Source organism: Cervus elaphus, chromosome 9 (assembly GCF_910594005.1).
Source record: "Cervus elaphus chromosome 9, mCerEla1.1, whole genome shotgun sequence".
NCBI lineage: Eukaryota > Metazoa > Chordata > Mammalia > Artiodactyla > Cervidae > Cervus > Cervus elaphus.
This window is the reverse complement of record NC_057823.1, coordinates 19389032-19411614: the sequence shown is the minus strand read 5'-3', so window position 1 is coordinate 19411614 and position 22583 is coordinate 19389032. Positions and strand designations below refer to the sequence as shown.

Genomic DNA, 22583 nt, shown 5'->3' with positions numbered 1-22583 from the left:
TGCCCCCACCCCACAGATGTGAATGAGTGTGCAGATCCTGTGAACTGCATCAACGGCCTGTGTGTCAACACCCCCGGCCGCTACCTCTGCAACTGCCCCCAGGATTTTGAGCTGAATCCCAGCGGCGTGGGCTGCGTGGGTAAGTACTCACTCTGCTACAGGTGGGGTTCTGGGGTCCATGCACTGGATGGGGTCATGCTGTGTCACCCACATCCACCTGCTCCTGACAGACAGGCCCTTGGCCAGAGCAGTCAGCCCTGTCTTTTGAGATACAGCCTTTGGGCTCTAGACTGACAGATGCTCAGACTCACACGTGCACACAGACATATGCACACACAGACATACATAGAGTAATACACAGTTACACATACAAAGAGGTGCACATACACACACACAGACACACACACCCTATTTCTCCCCCACCACTTGCCAACCACCCCTTTCTGCCTGTTTAGATACCCGGGTCGGGAACTGTTTCCTGGACACACAGGATCGAGGGGACGGTGGCATTTCCTGCAGTGCGGAGATCGGGGTTGGCGTCACCCGGGCGTCCTGCTGTTGCTCCCTGGGTCGGGCTTGGGGCAACCCCTGTGAGCTGTGCCCGCCGGCCAACACCAGTGAGTCCCTGAGTGGAGTGGGGGCAGGAGAAGACAGAGCCCTAGCCCTGGTCCCGGCTCCCTCGAGGCTTAGGGGGTCATCTCTGCTAAGGGAGAGACACTGGGAACCAGAGAGGGAGAAGGACTCACCCTGGGTCACATAGCATATTCTCAGCAGTTCGTCGTCTCGACCTCTCCCCAAAGTCTCCTCTGCCATTCTCCCTGCAAATTCTTTGTATGTTTACATTTACTTGCCCGCTCAGTCAATCAACAAACACTGAGAATTCCTAGGGCATGGGAACCTAGAGAAGGATGAAATACAGCCACTGCACGCTGCCCCCCACCCATAAACCAACAGTCCCTGGACTGTTAAGAGAGGAACTATTCTAAGAGTCTGTTTGAGACATAGTGATGGCCAAAGAGGAAGCCATGGAGAGGAAGGGGGTAAGGGAAGGCTTCCCAGGAGAGGGACTTGAATGAGGTTTTGAAGAATGAGTAGGAGTTTTCCAGGCAGCATAGAGGGAAGGGTGTGTGGTGCAGTGGGAACAGCATGTGCAAAGTCCTCAGGTGTGGAGCAGGGAGGCATGTATCTACTTATTCCAGGGCATATGTGTGTGTGTGAATGTACATGCAGGCTCTTCCTTTCATGGGGGAAACTTGTGGTCACATTAGAGTCTTGTTTTGGATCACAAGAATCCTTCCTCCCTATCCCCAACTACCACCACAAGATCCGTCTGCTCACATGTTGAATGTGAACAAGTGTTTACACACACACACACACAGACACCAGATCCTCCATGATTGTACCAATGTTTCTAGGTCCCAGAGGCTGAGGAGGTTAAGGGATGTAGTTTCTATGGTAACAGGATGCCAGGCCCATTCTTGAACCCTTTTTAGGGGACCTCCCCTCCCGTGCTTCCCCTGAGCTTTGCCCAAATGCCTCACCCCACGGCCCCTCACAAGAGTTTCTTTCCCTTGCAGCTGAGTACAGAACCTTGTGCCCAGGGGGTGAGGGCTTCCGGCCTAATTCCATCACTGTCATCCTGGAAGGTGAGTTCCTGGTAGACTATCCATCCATGTACCCACTGATTGACCTTCCTCTCATCTCCCATCACCAAGGAGCAGAGTTGGGCAACTTTGGGGTGGGGGACAGGTCCTCTCAGCTCTTCTACCTGTTGGTTTGTTGATTCATCCTTCTATCCAATCCCCATCTACCTATCCATCCATCCCCCATTTACCCATCCATATATCCTTCCCCATCCATCCATCCACCCTTTCGTCTTTCCTTCCTTCCATCCATTCATCCATATATACATACATATAAGTACGTTTATCCATCCACTCATCTACAATCCATCCATTCATCATCTACTTACCTACCCACCCACCCATCCAGCCAGTCATTCTTTTTTCCATCCATTGACCCATTTGCTTATTAGACCCATTCTCTGCTTTTCATATCCACTTGTCTACCCATTTATACATCTATCCTCCCATATCCATCCATCTACACATCCATGCATCCATCTACTCATTCTTCCTTTCATTTATTCATCCACCTACTCACCCACTTATTCATTCACACTCATGTTCTTGTCCATTGACATTGTTTATTCACTCATCCACTACTTTTCATCTCCATCCACCCACTTACCCACCCATCCATCCATCTATTCTATCCAAAGTGGATAATGAGATTGGAGAATTCCATCAAGAGGGAGCTTTCTGATGGATAGATGGATGGATGAGAGGATGGACTATCCAATGAAGGGAAAGAGGATGAATTCAGGACATTGACCCAGGAGAGTCTGTGTACACCCTCTAAATATCCAACAGCTCTTGGGTGTCCTTAAAGAAGCAGGAGGGCCCAGGGGAAGGCATGGGTGTCCCCCAAGTACTCCGCTTGGGTGTAGCTTCCAAGCACAGCTTCCTCACTTCCTGACAGACATTGACGAATGCCAGGAGCTGCCAGGGCTGTGCCAGGGGGGCAACTGTGTCAACACCTTCGGTAGCTTCCAGTGCGAGTGCCCACCCGGCTACCACCTCAATGAGGATACCCGCATCTGTGAGGGTGAGCTTGAGCCCTCTCCTCCCTGCCTGCATTTCTGTCCAGCCTCACCTCCTCTTCAGGGCCTGGGGGGCTCACATGCCCCACTCCAGAGTCTGCTCACTTGCCTTGCTGCCCAGGGCCCACTGGAAGGGCTGCGACAGCCTCCTTGGGCCCAATCTACCCTCTGCTCCACTGCTTCTTCCCCATCTCCCCGTTGCCTGACCTCCAGCCTCCTTCCCACTCAGAAATGATCTGGCTTTATCGCAGCAGCCATGCCCTTCCTCTGGGCAAAAGCTGACCAAGGCCGAGAGCTAAGAGGGGAAGGAAAAAGACACCAAAAGAGCGGTCACACCTTTCCTTTAAGCATCCCCTTCACTTGTCTCTTACGGTCCTCTCTTGCATCTTAGCAACAACCGACAGTTAACTGGTATCTGTGATCGTGTGTCACCGCGGAGCTGAGCATTTGCCATTCATTCATTTACCAAAACAGCCTCATGGGGGAGATGTTCCTATTATGACCCCATTTTTCAGATTCAGAAACTAAGGGAGTTAATTAAGTCACTTGAGTGGTGAAAGTAAAAGTGTTATTCAGTCATGTCCAACTCAGCAACTATAGCCCACCAGGCTCCTCTGTTCATGGGATTCTCCAGGCAAGAATACTGGAATGGGTTACTATTCCCTTCTCCAGGGGATCTTCCTGACCCAGGGATCAAACCCAGTCTCCTGCATTGTAGGTGGATTCTTTACTGTCTGAGCCACAAAACCAGCTAGTAAGTGATAGAAACTGGGTCCCAGCCCAGCCATTCTGATCCTTGAGCCTGAGCTGTTTTGATATAGTGTATCAAATTCTTCCTTCCTTCATCCATCCATCTGTCTACCAACCCATTCCCTTTTTTCTTTTCAGCAATATTAACTGAGCACCTGCATGCAACCAGACACCAGCATCAGCAGGCAAGGACAGCGGATTGTCCACTCTGAGCAGCACTCTTTAGTTGTTATTCAGTCGCTCTGTCATGCCCAGCTCTTTGCAACCCCATGGACTGTAGCACGCCAGGCTCCCCCTGTCCTTCACTATCTCCCAGAGTTTGCTCAAACTCATGTCCATTGAGTCAATGATGCCATCCATCCATCTCTTCCTCTGTTGCCCCCTTCTCCTCCTGCCCTCAGTTTTTCCCAGCATCAGGGTCTTTTGCAGTGAGTCAGCTCTTTGCATCATGTGGCCAAAGTATTGGAGCTTCAACTTCAGCATCAGTCCTTCTAATGAATATTCAGGGTTGATTTCCTTTAGGATTGACTGGTTTGGTCTCCTTGCTGCCCGAGGGATGCTTAAGAGTTTTCTCATGCTTTAGAGACTCAAGGAAATGGTAAAGGCTGGGAGAGATCTAAGCTCGAAAGCCCCTGTGTGTGTGTAGGTGGGAGCTGGCAAACCAGAATCAGAACCCAAAATGCTTGAAAAATATTTCATGCCTGCTTCCACTATCCCGTAGACTATCAAAAGAAAAAGGGAAAACTTCTGTCATCAAATATGGCTGCTGCTGCTAAATCGCTTCAGTCATGTCCGACTCTGTGTGACCCCATAGACGGCAGCCCACCAGGCTCCCCCGTCCCTGGGATGCTCCAGGCAAGAACACTGGAGTGGGTTGCCATTTCCTTCTCCAATGCATGAAAGTGAAAAGTGAAAGTGAAGTCGCTCAGTTGTGTCCGACTCTTCGCGACTCCATGGACTGCAGCCTACCAGGCTCCTCGGTCCATGGGATTTTCCAGGCAAGAGTACTGGAGTGGGGTGCCATTGCCTTCTCCTCAAATATGGCAGTGTGCTGCAGTTATTGACTGTCACAGGGCAGGAAGATTTCAACCTGGGTGTTGACCTTGGCTGTGGAGCCTTGCAGGGTCAGTCTGTGCCCTTGAGGGCTGCAGTCTGGCAGTACTTTCCAGCTTTCAGGCTCAAGGGCCCGCTACTCTGAAGCCCCCAGCCCTCTCCACTTAGTTTAATGCTCTGCTGTTGCCATCTTGAAATTCTTCATATACTTTAAACAAGGGTTTTCATGTGCGCTGGGCAAATTCTATAACCAGTCCTTGTCGAAAATTTTATCTTAACTCCTAGAATCACTAAGTCACATGGCGATTCTGTGTTTGACTTTTTTGAGGAACTGCCAAACTGTTTTTCATAGCAGCTGCACCATTTTGCATTTTCACCAGCAACATACAAGGGTTCCAGTTTCTCCACATTTGTTATCAACACTTGCTATTTTCCATCATTTAAAGTAATATTATCCTAGTGGGTGTGAGGTGGTATCTCATGATTTTGGTTTGTGTTTCCCTAATGCCTAATGAGGTTGAGTACCTTTTCATGTGCTTATTGGCCGTTTACCTTCTTTGGAAAAAATGTCCTTTCAGGTCTTTTGCCCGTTTAAGAATTGGGTTGTTTGTCTTTTTGTTGTTGAGTTGTAAGAGTTCTTTATATATGCTGGACAAGACTCCCATCACCTATGTGATTTGCAAAGAGTTTCTCCCATTCTGTGGGTTGTCTTTTACTTTCTTGAGAGTGTCATTGATGCACAATAGGTTTGAATTTTGATGAAATCCAGCTTATCTGGGGTTTTTTTGTTTCCTTTTTGGTTTGTGCTTTTGGTGTCATATCTAAGAATTTATTGCTAAATACAAGGTCTTTAAGATTTACCTCTGTTTTCTTTCAAGGGTTTTATGTGTTAGCTCCCCTATTTAAGTCTTCTATGTACTTTGAGTTAATTTTTAGGTATGGTGCAAGGTAGGATCCAACTTCATTCTTTTGCATGTGGATGTCTAATCATCCCAGCACCATTTGTTGAAAAGTCTCTTTTTTCTCCATTGAATAGTATTGTTGAAAATCAATTGACTATAGATGTCTGGGTTTATTTCTGTACTCTAAATTATATTCCAGTGATTTATATGTCTATCCTTATACCAGTACCACACTCTTTTGATTACTTCAGCATTGTAAGTAGGTTTAGAAATGGGGAAGTCTGACTTCTCCAACTTTTTTTTTCTTTTCTTAAGATTGTTTTGGCTGTTTGGGGTCTCCTACAATTCCATATGAGCTTTAGGATCATTTTTTCCATTTCTGCCCAAAGAAGAGAAGTCATTGGGATTTTGATGGGAATTACATTGAATCTATAAATCACTTTGGGGAGTATTGCCATTTTAACAATAAAGAGTCTTTTAATTCATGTCCACAGGCTATCTTTTCATTTATTTAGGTCTTATTAATTTTTCTGAGGAGCATCTTATAGTTTTCTGTGTACAAGTCTTTCACTTCTTGGGCTGCACTTATTCTTAAGTATTTTATCTTTTGGATGCTAAATGGAATTATTTCCTTAATTTCACTTTTAATTACTTTTTGATAGTGTGCAGAAATACAACTGAAATTTGTCAATGTTTTGTTGATCTTGTATTCTGTAGTTGTGCTGACCTCATTTATAGTTCTAATAGTTTTCATTCTGTGGATTCTTTAGTATATCCTATATGTCAAGTTCCCTGGTTTTTTAAGTTTTTGACTGGGTCCAGATTTCCTCAAAAGTTAATTTTGTCAGTTTTTGCCCAACTCCGTAGTTGTTTTTTGTGGAGGAATAGAACTCAAACATTTCCTACTCTGCCATTTTTGGAAATGTCGCTCCTAGTGAAATAAATCACCACTCGTTTTTGTGTAGCCCATTAAGAATGCTTTTTAAATTTTTAAAAATTATTGGAAAAAAATCAGAAGAATAAAAATATTTTGAGCCACATGAAAATGACATGAAACTCACATTTCAGTGGCCATAAATCAAGTTTTATTAGAGCATAGCATGCTAATTTGTTTACTCATTGTCTATGACTCATTGTCTATGGCTGCCTACACGCTCCCACGGCAGTGTGAAAAGCTCATCAGAGACCATTGTTGCCTGACAATACAAAAAAAAAGCCCAGGTGGCTTAGGAGTAAAGAATCTGCCTGCAGTGCAGGAGACAGAAGAGACATGGGTTTGATCCCTGGGTTGGGAAGATCCCCTGGAGAAGGAAAGGCAACCCACTCCAGTATTCTTGCCTGGAGAATCCCATGGACAGAGGAGCCTGGTGGGCTACATTCCATGGGGTCACAAAAGGATCAGACACGACTAAGCGACTGAGCAGCAATTTGCTTTGCAGAAAAAGTTTGCTGCCTCTGGACTAGGGGGTTGATCTGATTGAGAATCAACTTTTTTCTTTCAAGAATATTTTATTCGAAAGACTCTTGCTTCCTATTGCATCACACTGGGAAGCATGGGATTGCCCCACTCTTGGTGATAATATTTGTAAGCTCAGGTCATATTTTTTCTTAATAGAGCAGGGATCATAATAAACTGTTTTCCCCACCTAACACCATGCCGTGTCTTTCCACATCACTAAGGTATCTGCATTTGAAGCTAATCTTGAAACTAGACTCAAACATGTAGTAAAGTGTTTCTGGCAGACCTGGGGTGGGGAGTTATCCAGATGATTCCTGGATACAGACAGTTCCTCCCTCCCTTGCAGACATCGACGAATGCTCTGCACACTCAGGCATCTGTGGCGCTGGTACCTGCTACAACACTCTGGGGAACTACACTTGTGTCTGCCCTATGGAATACCTGCAAGTCAACGGTGGCAATAACTGCATGGGTATGAAGTGTGATGATGAGAGAGACCAGTGGTTGTGAAAAAAGTACTAGCCTATGGGAGGGGCTTCTGGAAGTCTCCAGTCCTTGAAAGAGTGTGGAGAGGCATGTTTGTTGGAGGAGAGATGAAGGGTGAGTGTATTTGAAATGCTGCTATGCAGCAGTGAACAAGGCTGCAGGGCTCAGGGGCCCAGGGCTGCCATGAATGGTTGTCCAGGTTGTGCACTGCCCAAGCAAGGTTAACATGTGCATGGCTCTCTCCTGTGTGTTGCCTCAGAGAAGTCAAGCCAGTAGTTTCAAATGGATTTGTGAATGGACTTCTGCCTCTCTGGCTGTCTTCCTCTGGTGTCTCTTACCTACATCCTTCTCCCCAACCCAACTGCAGACATGAGGAAGAGCGTCTGCTTCCGGCATTACAACAGCACGTGTCGGAATGAGCTGGCCTTTAACGTGACCCGGAAGATGTGCTGCTGTTCCTATAATATCGGCCAGGCCTGGAATAGACCCTGTGAGGCCTGCCCGACCCCCGCCAGTCGTGAGTGCCCCTCCCCTGCCTTCTTTGCAGTCTGGCCCTTTTTAGTGCTGTATTTAAGGCAGCCTGCTGCACTTAGGACTCCTGGATGAGTCTGTTGTTTTGATTAGAGCCAAAGAGTTGAAATTCCATCCCGATCAGTGTATGGGGAAAATCAATATATCCTTATTTTGCAGACTTGTGGAATTCAGCGAGGCTTTCATCTGGGATAAAGGACCTTGAAGACTCACAGATTATCTGGGGGTGGAGGGGTGTCAGTGAATGCATGGGGCAAAGAGCGAAAAACAGAAGTGGTCAGAGACACCAGGGCCCCATGAGCTGGGAAGGTAGTGAGCTCATAGAAGCTCTGGAAAGGATTACAGAAATGTCAGTTGGGTCGAAGAAGGGTGTTCCAGGCAGGGGACAGCAGGAGAAAAACCCTAAAAGCAGTGGGGATGAGCTCTATTAGAAAAATCTATCAGCCAGCCGGGCATCCGAAAGAGCTGCAGGAATGGAGTGGCGACCGGAGGGGGCAGCCAAAGATTACAGGTGTATTGTTCAGTCTCTCAATCACGTCTGACTCTTTGCTACCCCATAAACTGCAGTGCGCCAGCCTCCCTGTCCTCCACTATCTCCCAGAGTTTGCCCAAACTCGTCCATTGAGTCAGTGATGCCATCCAACCATCTCATCCTCTGTTGCCCCCTTCTCCTCTTGACCTCAATCTTTCCCAGCATCAGGGTCTTTTCCAGTGAGTTGGCTTTTCGCCTCAGGTGGCCAAAGTATTGGAGCTTCAGCATCAGTCATCCCAATGAATATTCAGGGTTGATTTCCTTTAGGATTGACTGGTTTGACAAGCGTATTAGTGCTATGGAATGAACGCTTGTGTTCCCCATCCCAAATTTCATATGTTGAAGCCCTAACCCCCAGTGTAATAATAGTGTTTGGAGGTGGTGCCTTTGGGAGTTAATTAGGTCATGTGGATGGAGCCCTCTAAATGTGATTAGTGCCCTTATAAGAAGAGACATAAGAGTTGCTCTGTGTTCGCTATGTGAAGACACAGCAGGAAGACAGACAGGAAGACTTCTCACCAGACACCAGATCTGCCGGTGCCTTGACCTTCAACTTTGCAGCCTGCAGAATTATGAGAAGTAAATGTTTGTTATTGAAGCCACCCTGTCTATGGTATTTCCTTATAGCAGCCTGAACTGAGATAATGAGTTCCCTAGGGTTGTGGCAACAAATACCACAGACTTGATGGCTTTAAAAAAAGAAATATGGGGGACTTCCCTGGCAGTCTAGTGGTTAAAACTCCATGCTCCTAATGCAGGAGTAGTGGGTTCGAGCCCTGATCTGGAAACTAAGATCCCACATCCTGCCCATTGTGGCCAAAACCAGCCAACCAAACAAACAGAATTCTTTCTTGCCTTGTCCACCCTCTGGTGGTCCACCCTTCTGATGGTGTTGCTTGGCTTGTGCCTGCATCATCCCTGTCTCTGCCTTCAGCTCACATGACCTCTCCTCGTGTCTCCACCCGTCTCTCCTTTTCTTATAAGGACACCAGTCATTGCACTGTGTGTGTGTGTGCCTAGTCACTCAGTTGTGTCTGACTCTTTGAGACCCCATGGACCGTAGCCTGCCAAGCTCCTCTGTCCATGGGATTCTCCAGTCAAGAACACTGGAATGGGCAGCCACTCCCTTTTCCAGGGGGTCTTCCTGACCCAGGGATTGAACCCACATCTCCTGCATTGCAGGCAGATTCTTTACCATCTGAGCCATCAGGGAAGCCCAGTCATTGCATTAGGGCTACACTGATCTAGAATCACCTCAACTTGATTAAATCTGCAAAGATCCTATTTCCAAAAAAGGTCCCAGAAAGTCTGGGTAGACAGGAACTTTGGGGGTGGGAGGGTCATTGTTCAACCCAGCACAATGGAGTGGGGAGGGGTCATTATTGGGTGTCTCTGGGTGCCAGACCCTGTTCTGTGTTCTAGAAAATAAGAATGTGGTAGACCCAAACTGTGCAGTCTGGGAGGAAACTGCAGATGGCCAAGTCTGGTCATGAGATCGTCAAGATAGATCAAATGTCACTCACAGATTATGTTCTGGGACTTGGGTACCTGCCTGAATTGTGTGCACCTGAATCTGAGCTGCAGGTCAAATATTGATGAGGCAGAAGTCCATACTAGGCTCAGTGGCCATCATGTTCTCATCATGATGCAGAAGCAGAAGAGTGAGTGAGGGGCAAGGCAGGGACCTGGGGAAAGGGAGCACCAACCTAATGCCTGATGATGTCTGTCAGGTGGGTCCAGGGACACCCACCCTTCTGGGGACTGAGGTCAGGTAAGCAGAATCTTGGTGTCAGCAGTGGGATATAATTAGAGTGTGAGTTGCCCAGGGGACTTCCCAGCTGGCTCAGTGGTAAAGAATCCACCTGCCAATGCAGGAGACACGGGATCAATCCCTAGATTGGAAAGATCCCATGGAGGAGGAAATGGCAACCCAGTCCAGTATTCTCGTCTGGGAAAACCCATTGACAGAGGAGCCTGGTGAGCTGCAGTTCAGGAGAATGCAGAGTTGGATGTGACTTAGTGACTCAACAACAACAACGACGACTTGCCCAAGGGAGCCAAAGGATAGTATCATCCTCTGTCCATGGCCAGAGTGATGAGCTGCCCTGGGTCCTCAAGGCTGAAGCAGACTGTGCTAGGGAACAGCAAAGGGAACAGTATGTGCAAAGTTGTGGTAGCGTAACAGAGCAGGAATATCCAGATGTGTCATGAAGTCAGGGTAACAGGAGGGCAGGAGTTCCTGTTGGCAGAAAGGTGGGGCTGGGGAAGAGAGGAAGGTCTGGAGGTCCAGACTGTAGAGTCTGCATTTTATGGTGAGGATGGTGGGGCGTGGCTGGTGGCTCTCACAGAGAGGAGAGATGTGCCTTTGTGTTGGAAGATCACACAGCACAGGGGCCTGTAACCTTCCCGGCGCTGGTCAGGGTGGAGGGAGTTATCAGAGGCCAGGTGAGCACCAGGCTGCAGGGATAGACCAGGTGATCAGAGACAAGAGGAGGGGTCCTCCTAGCACGGCTGCAGCCCCAGCCCCCACTCCCTTGTTTTCCTTTGCACAGTGGATTACCAGATCCTGTGTGGGAACCAGGTTCCCGGGTTTGTCATCGACATCCACACAGGGAAGCCCCTTGGTGAGTGACCTCCATGCCCCCTTCTCCCCCCACCACTGCCTGGAGCCCCTGGTCACTCTGTGCCCCGAGCCCTGCCCCCTCTTTTCCCCTCCCCCACAACTCTTTCCCTCCATCCTCCTCTACCCTACACCCTTGCTCTTCCGTCTCCCTGGGCCAGGAATCCTGCCCCTCAATCCTGCTCCTTTTTTTCTTTGAGCAGAGAGCAGTTTTAGTAAATAGTTCCTCATTTTTAAAAATTCTGCTAAAATACCCATAACAGAAAATTGGCCGTTTTTACCATTTTTAAATGTCCAATCCGTAACATTAAATACATTCACACCATTGTGCAACCATCCCCATCATCCATCTCCAGAACTTTGTCATCTTCCCCTACTGAAAGTCTGTTCCCATGAAACACTGACTCCCCACCCCTTCCCCCAGCTCCTGGGAACCCCCCTTCTACCTTTGAACTGTGGTAGAGGTCTGTGGTAGAGGTCCACAATTTAAGGAGAACTGTGGTCTCCGTAAATTTCCCCTCACAGAAACAGAATCAGACATTACTTGTCCTTTTTGCTTGCTGTTGTTCAGTTGCTAAGTCGTGTCCGACTCTTTGCGACCCCATGGACTGCAGCACGCCAGACTTCCCTGTCCTCCGCTATCTCCTGGAGTTTGCTCAAACTCATGTCCATTGAGTTGGTGATACCATCCAACCACCTCATCTTCTGTTGCCCCCATCTCCTCCTGCCTTCAATCTTTCCCAGCATTAGAGTATTTTCCAATGAGTCGGCTCTGTGCATCAGGTGGCCAAAGTATTGCAGCTTCAGCTTCAGCATTAGCCCTTCCATTGAATATTCAGGGTTGATTCCCTTCAGGATTTCCTTTAGGATGGACTGGTTGGATCTCCTTGCAGTCCAAGAGACTCTCAAGAGTCTTCTCCAACACCACAGTTCAAACACATCAATTCTTCGGCGCTCAGTTTTCTTTATAGTCCAACTCTCACATCCGTACATGACTACTGGAAAAACCATAGCTTTGACTAGATGGACCTTTGTTGACAAAGTAACGTCTCTGCTTTTTAATATGCCGTCTCATAGCTTTTCTTCCAAGGAGGAAGCGTCTTAATTTCATGGCTGCAGTCACCATCTGCAGTGATTTTGGAGCCCAAGAAAATAAAGTCTGTCACTGTTTCCATTGTTTTCCCATCTATTTGCCATGAAAATCAGTCCTGAATATTCATTGGAAGGACTGATGCTGAAGCTGAAACTCCAATACTTTGGCCACCTGATTCGAAGAACTGACTCATTGGAAAAGACCCTGATGCTGGGAAAGATTGAAGGCAGGAGGGGAAGGGGACGACAGAGGATGAGCTGGTTGGATGGCATCACTGACTCAATGGACATGAGTTTGAGTAAGCTCCAGGAGTTGGTGATGGACAGGGAAGCCTGACGTGCTGCAGTCCATGGGGTCGCAAAGAGTCAGACACAACTCAGCTACTGAACTGAACTGAACTTCCTTCAGGATTGACTGGTTTAATCTCCTTGCAATTCACAGGACTCTCAAGAGTCCTTTTATTATATATCTGGCTTATTTCACTCAGCATAATGTCCCCAAGATTTACCCATGTTGCAGCATGGATCAGAGTTAAATGAGGTCTTGTACAATGTAAGTTAAATGAGATCTTGTACTTGAATGCCAAATTTCAGCTGTGCGGTATTTAATTGATAAACCTATTTTCAGTTGTCTTCATCCCATGGATGTAGTCTCCTTATTTCTTTTTTTAAAAAATTAATTAAGTAATTAATTTAGCTGCCCTGGGTCTTAGTTGTGGCATGCAGGATCTTCGATCTTTGTTGCAACGTGCGAGATCCATTCCCTGACCAGGGATGGAACCCTGGCCCCTGCATTGGGAGCTTGGAGTCTTAGCCCCTGGACCACCAGGGAAGTCGCTGTCCTTACTTTCAACAATTGGAACACAGCAGATGAGATCTGATTCCCCTCCAGCCACCCCTTCAAATCTCAGGATCCTTCCCCCTCTCCCAAGGGTCCAAGGTCATAATCAGTCCCCCGTGGGTGGACACTTAGGCTGATTCCAGGTTCTTCTTTATAAACAACAGCTTTCTTGAGATATAACTCGTGCTTTATGCCTGGAGTACTTCTTTCTAGTGCCTTCTTCATGCATTTAAACACATATTGAGGTTCCCCCCCGTTGAAAATGTAGGGCTTTGTTTTCTGGGAGTTGGACATAAATCCTATGCTTTCCCACGTATTGTCTGTAGGACAATAAAAAAAAAAACTTGCTTTTTTCCCCCCAGAAAAGAGTCGTGAAGAAACGGCCAGTGCTACTACACACAGCACTGCTCCCTTCTATGTCCTGCTTTGTAGTATTCCAAGTGCGGTCACATCCCAGGTCATAAGTCAGTTCCCCGCAGATGGACACTTAGGCAGATTCCAGGATCTCATATAAATAAAACAGTAGCTCTCCTGAGATATAATTCACACACCATACACTTCACCCATCAAAAGTGCACAGTTCAGGGGCTCCCTTGGTGGTCTAGGGGTTAAGGTTCTGTCCTTTCACTGTAAGGGGCATGGGTTTGATCCCTAGTCTAGGAAATTCCTCATGCCATGAGGTGTGGTCAAAGAAAAAAAGAAAAAGTGCACAGTTCAGTGGGTTTTCATACATTCACAGAGTTGTGCTCCACCACTTCAATTCAAGTTTAGAGCATTCCTTCACATAAAAAGAAACTCCGTCCGTATAAACAGTCATTCCTCATTCTCTGTTCCCCCAGCCCCCTGGCAACCACTAGTCTGCTTTCTGTCTCTTTGGATGTGTCTGTTCTGGACATTTCATATAAATGGTATCATACGGTGTTTGTTCTTTTGGGACTGGCTTCTCTCATTAAGCTTCATGTTTTTAAGGTTCAGCCATATTGTAGCGAGTGTCAGTGCTTCACCCCTTTTTCAGGCGGAATGGTATTCTCTTCTATGAAAAGACATTTTTTATCTTTTTTTAATTAGAGGATAATTACTTTACAATATTGTGGTGGTAAAATAGATTGCCACATTAATAGATGGGTTTTTTTGACCATGTGGCATGCAGGCTCTTCCCTGACCAGGGATCGAACCTGTGTCCCCTGCAGTGGGAGAGGCCACATTTTGTCATCCATTCCTCCTTTGATGTTTCTGGTTTCTTGCTAAACATCATCGCAGGTCCTCTCATGCAACTTCCTAATGACACATGGGGCTGCTTCATTCCAGAGACCCCAGAATAGCAGGCTTGCACACACACACACACACACACATACACACACACACACAAATGTGCTGGGTCACAGCCAATGTGCATTTTTGTTGAGAAAGATGCCCTCTCCCCTTCTGCCTTCCCTCTCACATCCTGATTTCTTTCCGCTGTCAGCAGTTCTAGGTTAGCCATGGCAGAATTTTTCAACTAAAGGCTGACTTGTGGACACACAAGTTCTCCCCGGTGGCACGATCTCTTAGGTCAGGGTCCCCAGACGATGCCAGGGGCTGGGCTGCCCTGACAGCTGGTGACCTCCCCAGACATCGACGAGTGCGGGGAGATCCCCGCCATCTGTGCCAGCGGCATCTGCATCAACCAGATCGGGAGCTTCCGCTGCGAGTGCCCTGCGGGCTTCAGCTACAACAGCCTGCTGCTGGTCTGCGAAGGTGCCGCCGCCCCCCTACCCCCACCCCGGGTGGGATCCTGGTCCTTCTCCCACCCTGTGCTCTCCGGGCAAGTCATTTAAATTCCACGAATCTCAGTTTCCCCCTCTGCCTATGGGGCTAACGCCTTTCTGAGGGGCTCCATCCCACGTCATCCCCCTCCATGTGGTTCTAGCTGCTTCTGGAAAAACCAGGGGGAGGGGGCTGGATTTAGGGTTTGATTCTGCAGGAAAGATTTTCTTTCACTCCCCCCACCTGGCTGGCTGTACTCCCCAGACGTGGATGAGTGCACCAGCGGGGAGAACCCCTGCCAGCAGAATGCCGACTGCATCAACATCGCTGGCAGCTACCGCTGCAAGTGTGCCCAAGGGTACAAGCTGTCGCCAGGCGGGGCTTGTGTGGGTAAGTGGGGACACAGTCGGGAGGTGCGGGAGTAGGACAAAGCCAGACTCTGCCTCCTGCTGGGACTTGGGTAGGGCATGGGCCTGTCCAGACTTTGCTCCTCGGCTGTAGTTTTTTCTTTTTTTTTTTGGCCATGTCACTTTAAATGAGGGACTTTAGTTCTCGGACCAGCGATCAAACCCGCGCCCCCCGCAGTGGAAGCACACAGTCCTAATCGCTGGAGTTGCCACCTTGGCTGTACTTTGGGGTGGGGGTGCCGAGGGCATCTGTTAACGGGAGAGTCGAGAGGATGAAACGGGAGGTGAAGTGTCTCCCCTGGGGCAACAGCTCACAGGGGGAACTTCCTGCAAGGGTCGGGCTCCCCAGCTGCAGCATGTGACGGCCCAGGACATGCTGTGTGTGGGAGCCCTGGGGACACTGTGCTGCCTGCCCTTCCTCAGGACGGAACGAGTGTCGAGAGATCCCGAATGCCTGTAGCCACGGCGACTGCATGGACACAGTGGACAGCTACATGTGTCTGTGTCACCGTGGCTTCCGGGCCTCAGCAGACCAGACCCTGTGCATGGGTAAGAGTGCCCGCCTGCTCCCGCCTCAATGGCCAGGCCATGAGGAGGTCGTGGGTTTACACCTCCCCTGGGGTGGGGCTGGTGCTTCTGCTCATCCTGGTTCACTGACTCACAAGTTTGAGTCCTGGCCCCTGACACCCGGGTTGAATAACTTACTCATCTCCCTGCACCTCAGTTTTCTCATCTGTAAAATGGGGATAGTAAATAGCATCAGGGATATATTTCCCATCCATGTGGGCAGGGCTGGGTACCAGAGAAGGGGGCTGGGTCCAGTCAGGCCCTCAGTCCCCAAGCTGCCTGTTGCCCTGGGTGAGCTGGCCAGAGGTCGGGGGCTTTGCTCTGGCAGATGTCGACGAGTGTGACCGGCAGCCGTGTGGGAATGGGACCTGCAAGAACATTGTCGGCTCCTACAACTGCCTCTGCTTCCCCGGTTTTGTGGCAACACACAACGGAGATTGCGTGGGTAAGCCGCCCAGCCTCAGTGCACCCTCACTGAAAAGCTGATCCTTGGCTTGAGAGGCACCACCTCTCTGAAATAAAGGATCTCAACCTGGGGATGCCTCCAGTAAACGACCTCAGGAGATTGAAAAGTAGTTAACCACAAGTTCTCCAAACGCCTGCAGTTGTCAGGTGCCAGGGGTCCCTTCCCAGAGCTTACACTCAGGTTGATAAGAAGGAGATGGCCAATACAGAGAGGAAGGTGAACAGTGAAGGCAAGACGCTGGTAATTTAGTACAGTGGTTGAAAGTGTAGATTACAAGTTCAAGTGGTATGAGTTCAAATCCCAGCTTTGCCATCTGCCAGCTGTGTGACCCTAGGCAAGTCACTTAACCTCTCTGCGCTTTACTTTCCTCCTCTGTAAAAAGGAGATTAATAGAAATAGTAGTACCTACCTATCTTAATATCAGAGCAAATTGACTTCTGGACAAAGAATATTACCAGAAATAGTCAGTGTATGTATTGTAAGGAGTCAGTTCTCTCAGAAGACATAACAATCATAAATGCTTATGCAGCTAATAATGAGCTTCAAAAGGTAGGAAGTAAAAATTGACAGAACTAAAAATGAAATAGACAAACTCACAGTTATGGTTAGAGACCTCAACTCTCCTCCCTCAGTAATAGAGGGAAAAGTAGAAGATCAGTAAGAATATAAAACACCTCAACAGTACGATGAACCACCTAGACCCAAATTATATTTTTGGAACATTCCAGAATATACATTATTCTTAAGTGTACATGAACATTCACCAGGAAAGATCATATTCTGGGCCATAAAACAAACAGTTTTTTTTTTTTTTAATTGAGGTTACACAAGGTAGGTTCTCAGAATGTAAGGGAATTAAACTATTGTAGTAATCAGTCACAAAAAGATCTCCAGAAAATCCCTAAATATGTGGAAATTAAGCAATGTACTCCTAAAGAACCCATAGATAAAAGAAGGAATCATAAGAAAAATTAGAAAACATTTTGAATTAAATGAAAATAAAATACAACATAAAATTTGTGGGATGCAACTAAGGCAGGACCTATAGGCAAATTCATAGCATTACAATGCTCATATTAGAAAATACTGGTGTCTGCTTCATAGGATAGTTGGAGAGTTAATATACAACTGGCATGTAAGTGCTCAATAAATTGAAGTCACAGCCATCAAGTCAATTTTTTGAATAGAAGTGCAAGGGAGGCTCAGAGCCTTAGGCTCTGTGGGTAACCCTGCTGGCCCATCTTCCCTCTGCAGACATGGATGAGTGCACCACCATGGTGGGGCAGGTGTGCCGATTTGGCCAGTGCCTCAACACGGCTGGCTCCTTCCACTGCCTCTGCAAGGATGGCTTTGAGCTCACAAGTGATGGGAAGAACTGCATAGGTGAGTCTCACCATGGTGTGTGTGTGTGTTAGCCACTCAAGTCATGTCTGACTCTTTGTGGCCCCATAGACGGTAGCCTGCTAGGCTCCTCTGTATGGAATTCTCCAGGCAAGAATACAGGAGTGGATTCCCATTCCTTCACCATGGTGCTGGAAGCCATCTCAGCCAGCCCCTGCTCCAAGCTAACCTGCAGTTGGTACTTTTGAGGGGGCACGGCTCCATTTCATAACCATACATTTATTTTAAGGTATAAAAAGAGAGAACCAGCACATCACACCCACATTTTCACCAGGTTTGTGGTTTAGAGAATGACTGTCTTGAAAATCCAAGTTTTATGATGTATAGAATAATAGAGGAGCTGCGTGGATGATGTGGAAAGCATGAAAGGGGTCTGAAAGTGGCTTGAGATTAGGAACTTCACTCCCCCTTCCCCTGGACAACACCTGGCTCCACTTATAACCCCCACCAGGACCCAGAATACTCTTCTCCAGATGTCTTTGTTTTCCCAAGGCTCAGCCCTTCCTCTGGGTCCAGGAGGGCTTGTCTGGGGGCCTTTGGCCATTAAGCTGTGACCATAGGTGCTGGTCTCAGTCCCGGGTGAGTCCCTGCCCCCCAGCTAGTGCTGAGACCCCTCCTCCTCCTCTCCACAGACACCAACGAGTGTCTCAGCCTTCCGGGAACCTGCCTGCCAGGCACTTGCCAGAACCTCGAGGGCTCCTTCCGCTGCATTTGTCCCCCCGGCTTCCAGGTGCAGAGCGACCATTGTGTCGGTGAGTATCTGGCCTCACCTCCCAGCTCTGGGGCCAGGGGGTGGGCACCTCTGGGCCTCTATTCCTCCATCTGTAAAATGGGAATGCCAGCTGGACTGGTGGTGAGTGAAAAGACACATTTAGGGGACTTCCTTGGTAGTCCAGTTGTATAGACTCCTCGCTTCCAACTCGGGGGACATGGGTTCGAACCCTGGTCAGGGAGCTAGGATCTCACATGCCTGTGGTGCAGCCAAAAATTAAAAAATAAAACCGAATCACTCACACACGCAAGATGCCCTTAGCACAGTGCTCAATGCAGCTCTATACACTTTTATTGTTATTAAGATGCTCTCTTGGCTCAGGGCTTTCTCTCTCTGGGGCCCCCAGGCTTCCTCATGAATCCCATGAAGTGGGCATGGGTGTGGGTCTCACTGGCCCAAACGTGGAATTCCTCAGTCGATGACTGGTGGTCGAGGACTGGTCTGACCTGAGCTCCAGTATTATTCCACACCTGGGTGACTTGTATATTCCATGCCTGGAGCAGTCTGGCCTGACCACCACTCATTCACTTGGATTAGGCTTGTGTGACCTGGGCTAACCTGGGCCAGTCTGGCCTGAGCAGATGGACTAGTCTAGTATAATGTGAGCTAACTCCATCCACCGTAGGCTAATGTTACCCAGTCTTGGTTGATGGTGGTTTAGTCACTCAGGCATGTCTGACTCTTTTCAAACCCATGAACTGTAGCTCCCTTGTCCATGGGATTTCCCATGGGATTTCCCATGGGATTTCCCACGGTAACCCAGTAGGTTACCATTCCCTTCTCCAGGGGACCAGTCTTGGTTAGCTCTGTACACATTTAGTCTCTAATGATGAACTTTTCCTGACCATGACCTCCACCCTGGAGACACCTTCTATGAAAGACACACACACACACACTGCCTGCCTGGTGCTCTGGCCCATCCTGAGCCCTGGGGACCCCGCCCCGCAACAGTCCCTGCATCCTCCCGGGCTGGACCCCCACCCCATCTGCCCCTCCCAGCGGCTGACGCTGCCCCACCAGTGGAGGGCCTGCTGCATCCCCCCCTCACTTCGTGTCCCTGCCCCTCCAGACATCGACGAGTGCTCCGAAGAGCCCAACCTGTGCCTTTTTGGCTCCTGTACCAACAGCGCCGGAAGCTTTGATTGCCTCTGCCCACCTGACTTTGTCCTGTCTGACAACGGGCACCGTTGCTTTGGTGAGTCTGGAGCCAGGGAGCACCCGGGATGAGGGAAGAGGAGGGAGGTGGGGCGGGGGAAGAGCTACATCACCCAGAAAGGGGACCTGCAGTTTCTTGTGTGGGTCTCCAGGAGCCTTGTCCGGTGTGAAGCTGTCTCTTCTCTCCCGGGTTAGGGCAACTCACCCAGTATTTGTCATTCTGGGAGCCAGTGGTGAGCCAAACCCCTCCGTCTGTCTGTAGAGCCGTATCGTGTCAGTGAAGGCTCAGGCTAGGAATGGGCGTCAGTAATGAGAATGTGGGGTCTGAAGTCTGGGGTCCTCTGGCTCTTTGGAATGAGCTGCTTTGCCTCTCCAAGAAGGGGATTCTGACCCAAGAATTACATGGCTAGGTTGCCCATTCTGCCACAGCTGTGAATGCGGGGTGTTGCTGGAAAGGATTCTCAGATTCTCAGCAAAAGCCCCAGGACTGACCCTCATTGGCCCAGGGTGGGTCACGTGTTCGTTCCTGAACCAATCACCACGGCGTGATCCTGAACTGTTCTGATTGGCTGCTGGTAGGGTCAGGCCCACCCCATTCACAAGAACTGGGGGTGGCTGGCGCTTCTAGCAGTTTCTCTGGGGAATCACCCCCACAGACACACGGCAGAGTTTCTGCTTCACCCATTTCGAGGCCGGAAAGTGCTCAGTACCCAAAGCTTTCAACACCACCAAGGCCCGGTGCTGTTGTAGCCAGAGGCCTGGCGAGGGCTGGAATGACCCCTGCGAGCTGTGTCCCCAAGAAGGCAGTGGTGAGGGCCCCCCGCCCGGTCTCCCCTGGTCCTTCCTGCCTGCCCCCTCCGTGCGCCCCGCCCCTCCCCTGTCTGCTGTCCTTCCATTCTTCCTCCAGCCTTCCCCACACACAAGGGGATGCCGGAGAGTGCACCCGGCCACAGACCCTCACCTCCCTTCCCCTCTTGCTGTCCAGTCGCCTTTCAGGAGCTGTGTCCCTTTGGCCACGGGGCAGTCCCAGGCCCAGATGACTCCAGGGAAGGTGAGCTTCTCACCCACGTGCTGAGACCCCCCGAGGCCACCGCAGCCTCCTGCATTCCTGCCCAGCCCTGTCTGAGCTCTGCCCTGGTTCCCCAGTCTCAGGTTCCCTCTTTGACCCATGGGTGGCCCTGGACAACCCCCCACTTCCTTGAAGGGAAGGAAGAGACCCTGATTGTGGCCAGGGCGTGACAGAGGACTGCAACCCCTGCCGCTTGCAGATGTAAACGAGTGTGCGGAGACCCCTGGCGTCTGCACTAATGGCCTTTGCGTCAACACCGATGGCTCATTCCGCTGCGAGTGTCCCTTTGGTTACAGCCTGGACTTCACGGGTGTCAGCTGCGTGGGTGAGGGACTAGCCCACCCCAGCTTGCTTCCCAGGAAAGGAAGGAGCTGGGGAGGGCACATGCCACCCAAGGGAACACCCTGCCTCTCAGCCACTATCACTTTGTCCACCCACCTGTCCATCTCACCAAAGTTTACTCCCTCATTCACTTATTCATTTACTCATTCACTCATTCATTCATGCATTTGCAGAGTTATTCATTTACTCACTCTTTCACCTATTCACTTATTCATTTATTCACACATTCTCACACTTATTCATTCATTTACTCGCTCATTCATTTACTTACTCTCTTGCTCATTCATTCACTAGCTTACTTGCTCATTCATTTACTTCCTCGTTTACTCATTCACCTATTTTTAAAGCTTTTATTATTTGTTTTTAATATTTATTTAATTGGCTGCATCAAGTCTTAGTTGCAGCACGCGGGATCTTAGTTATGGTGTGTGAACTCTTCGTTGCAGCATGCGGGATCTTTAGTTTTAGCATGTGAACTCAGTTGCAGCATGTGGGATCTAGTTCCCTGACCAGGCATGGAACCCTGGTCTCCTGCATTGGGAGCACAGAATCTTAGCCACCAGGCCACCAGGAAGTCCCTCATTCACATATTCACTTATTCACTTACCGCATGCCTCTGCCCTGAGTCCAGCCCTCAAGGTGCAGCAGATCTAGCCCTGTCCAGTCTGTAGACACTCAGCAGGAGGCAGACAGGATCATGTCAAGGGTGGGGGCTCCCTGAAGGCCCTGACCACTCCCTTACCTCCCCACTGCAGACACAGATGAGTGCTCCATCGGGCACCCCTGTGGGGAAGGTACCTGCACCAATGTCATAGGAGGCTTCGAATGTGCCTGTGCAGATGGCTTCGAACCTGGTCCCATGATGACCTGCGAGGGTAAGTCTCGGCCTGCCCAGACCCGGGGCTGTGAAACAGAGGCTGAGGGAGGGCTGACCTGAGAAAGGGAGAGGAGGTCCTGCAGGCCGACCCCACCCACCCAGCACCTCCACTGGCCTTTCCAGACATTGATGAGTGCTCCCTGAACCCCCTGCTCTGCGCCTTCCGCTGCCACAACACCAAGGGCTCCTACATGTGCACCTGCCCAGTCGGCTATGCGTTACGAGAGGATGGGGCCATGTGCCGAGGTAGGACCCACACAGGCAGGCGGTGGATGGACAAGGCGCTGGGGCTGTCCATACCTTGGTCCCAAAAGAAAATGAAGACATAAGAGCTGTGCCTCCAAGAGTGGGAATGAGTACTAAGTCATAAAGTGACGGGAGAGCTGAGACATGTGAGGGTGCAATGGGTGCTCTTTTGTGAGGGATGGTTCTGCTTTTATTTTTATGAAATGGGAGCATCTCCTCAGTCTAACAACAGGACTGTGGCTCTGGAGGCCTCTCTGGTGGTGACTGGACATGCTCTGAATGGGCTAGCACAGTGGGGACAGTGACTGTTCCCTTCTCCCCCTGGGGACATGTGGAAATGTCTGGAGACACTTTTTATTGTCACAGTTGAGTAGAGGTAGGGGTTGCTACAGGCATCAAGTGGCCAAGGTTGCTGTTCAGTATCCTCCACTGGACAGAATGGCCTCCCATCACAAAGAATTTTTGAGTCCCAAATGTCCATAGTGTAGAGGGTAGAAACCCTGGCCTGGGACTTGGTCCCTCAAGGGCTGTTTCAGGGTCAGCGTTCCAGGGACCATGGTGAAGGTCACACAGATTCAGAGACCCTGAGGTGGGCAGGGGATGCAGG

The 22583-nt window shown here is 49.3% G+C and overlaps 1 protein-coding gene across 1 annotated transcript in view; it reads left to right on the top strand.

Moving 5' to 3' along the window:
- Window positions 1-22583, top strand: part of FBN3 (fibrillin 3) — a 68029-nt gene that overhangs the window by 31123 nt on the left and 14323 nt on the right. The window contains 19 exon segments of the mRNA XM_043911721.1: window positions 17-139; window positions 456-617; window positions 1578-1646; window positions 2542-2667; window positions 7173-7298; window positions 7680-7829; window positions 10928-10999; window positions 14540-14665; window positions 14939-15064; window positions 15505-15630; window positions 15977-16093; window positions 17369-17497; window positions 18148-18267; window positions 19357-19482; window positions 20099-20251; window positions 20428-20493; window positions 20711-20836; window positions 21609-21728; window positions 21854-21976. Of these exon segments, the coding sequence (XP_043767656.1) occupies window positions 17-139; window positions 456-617; window positions 1578-1646; window positions 2542-2667; window positions 7173-7298; window positions 7680-7829; window positions 10928-10999; window positions 14540-14665; window positions 14939-15064; window positions 15505-15630; window positions 15977-16093; window positions 17369-17497; window positions 18148-18267; window positions 19357-19482; window positions 20099-20251; window positions 20428-20493; window positions 20711-20836; window positions 21609-21728; window positions 21854-21976 (2286 nt within the window).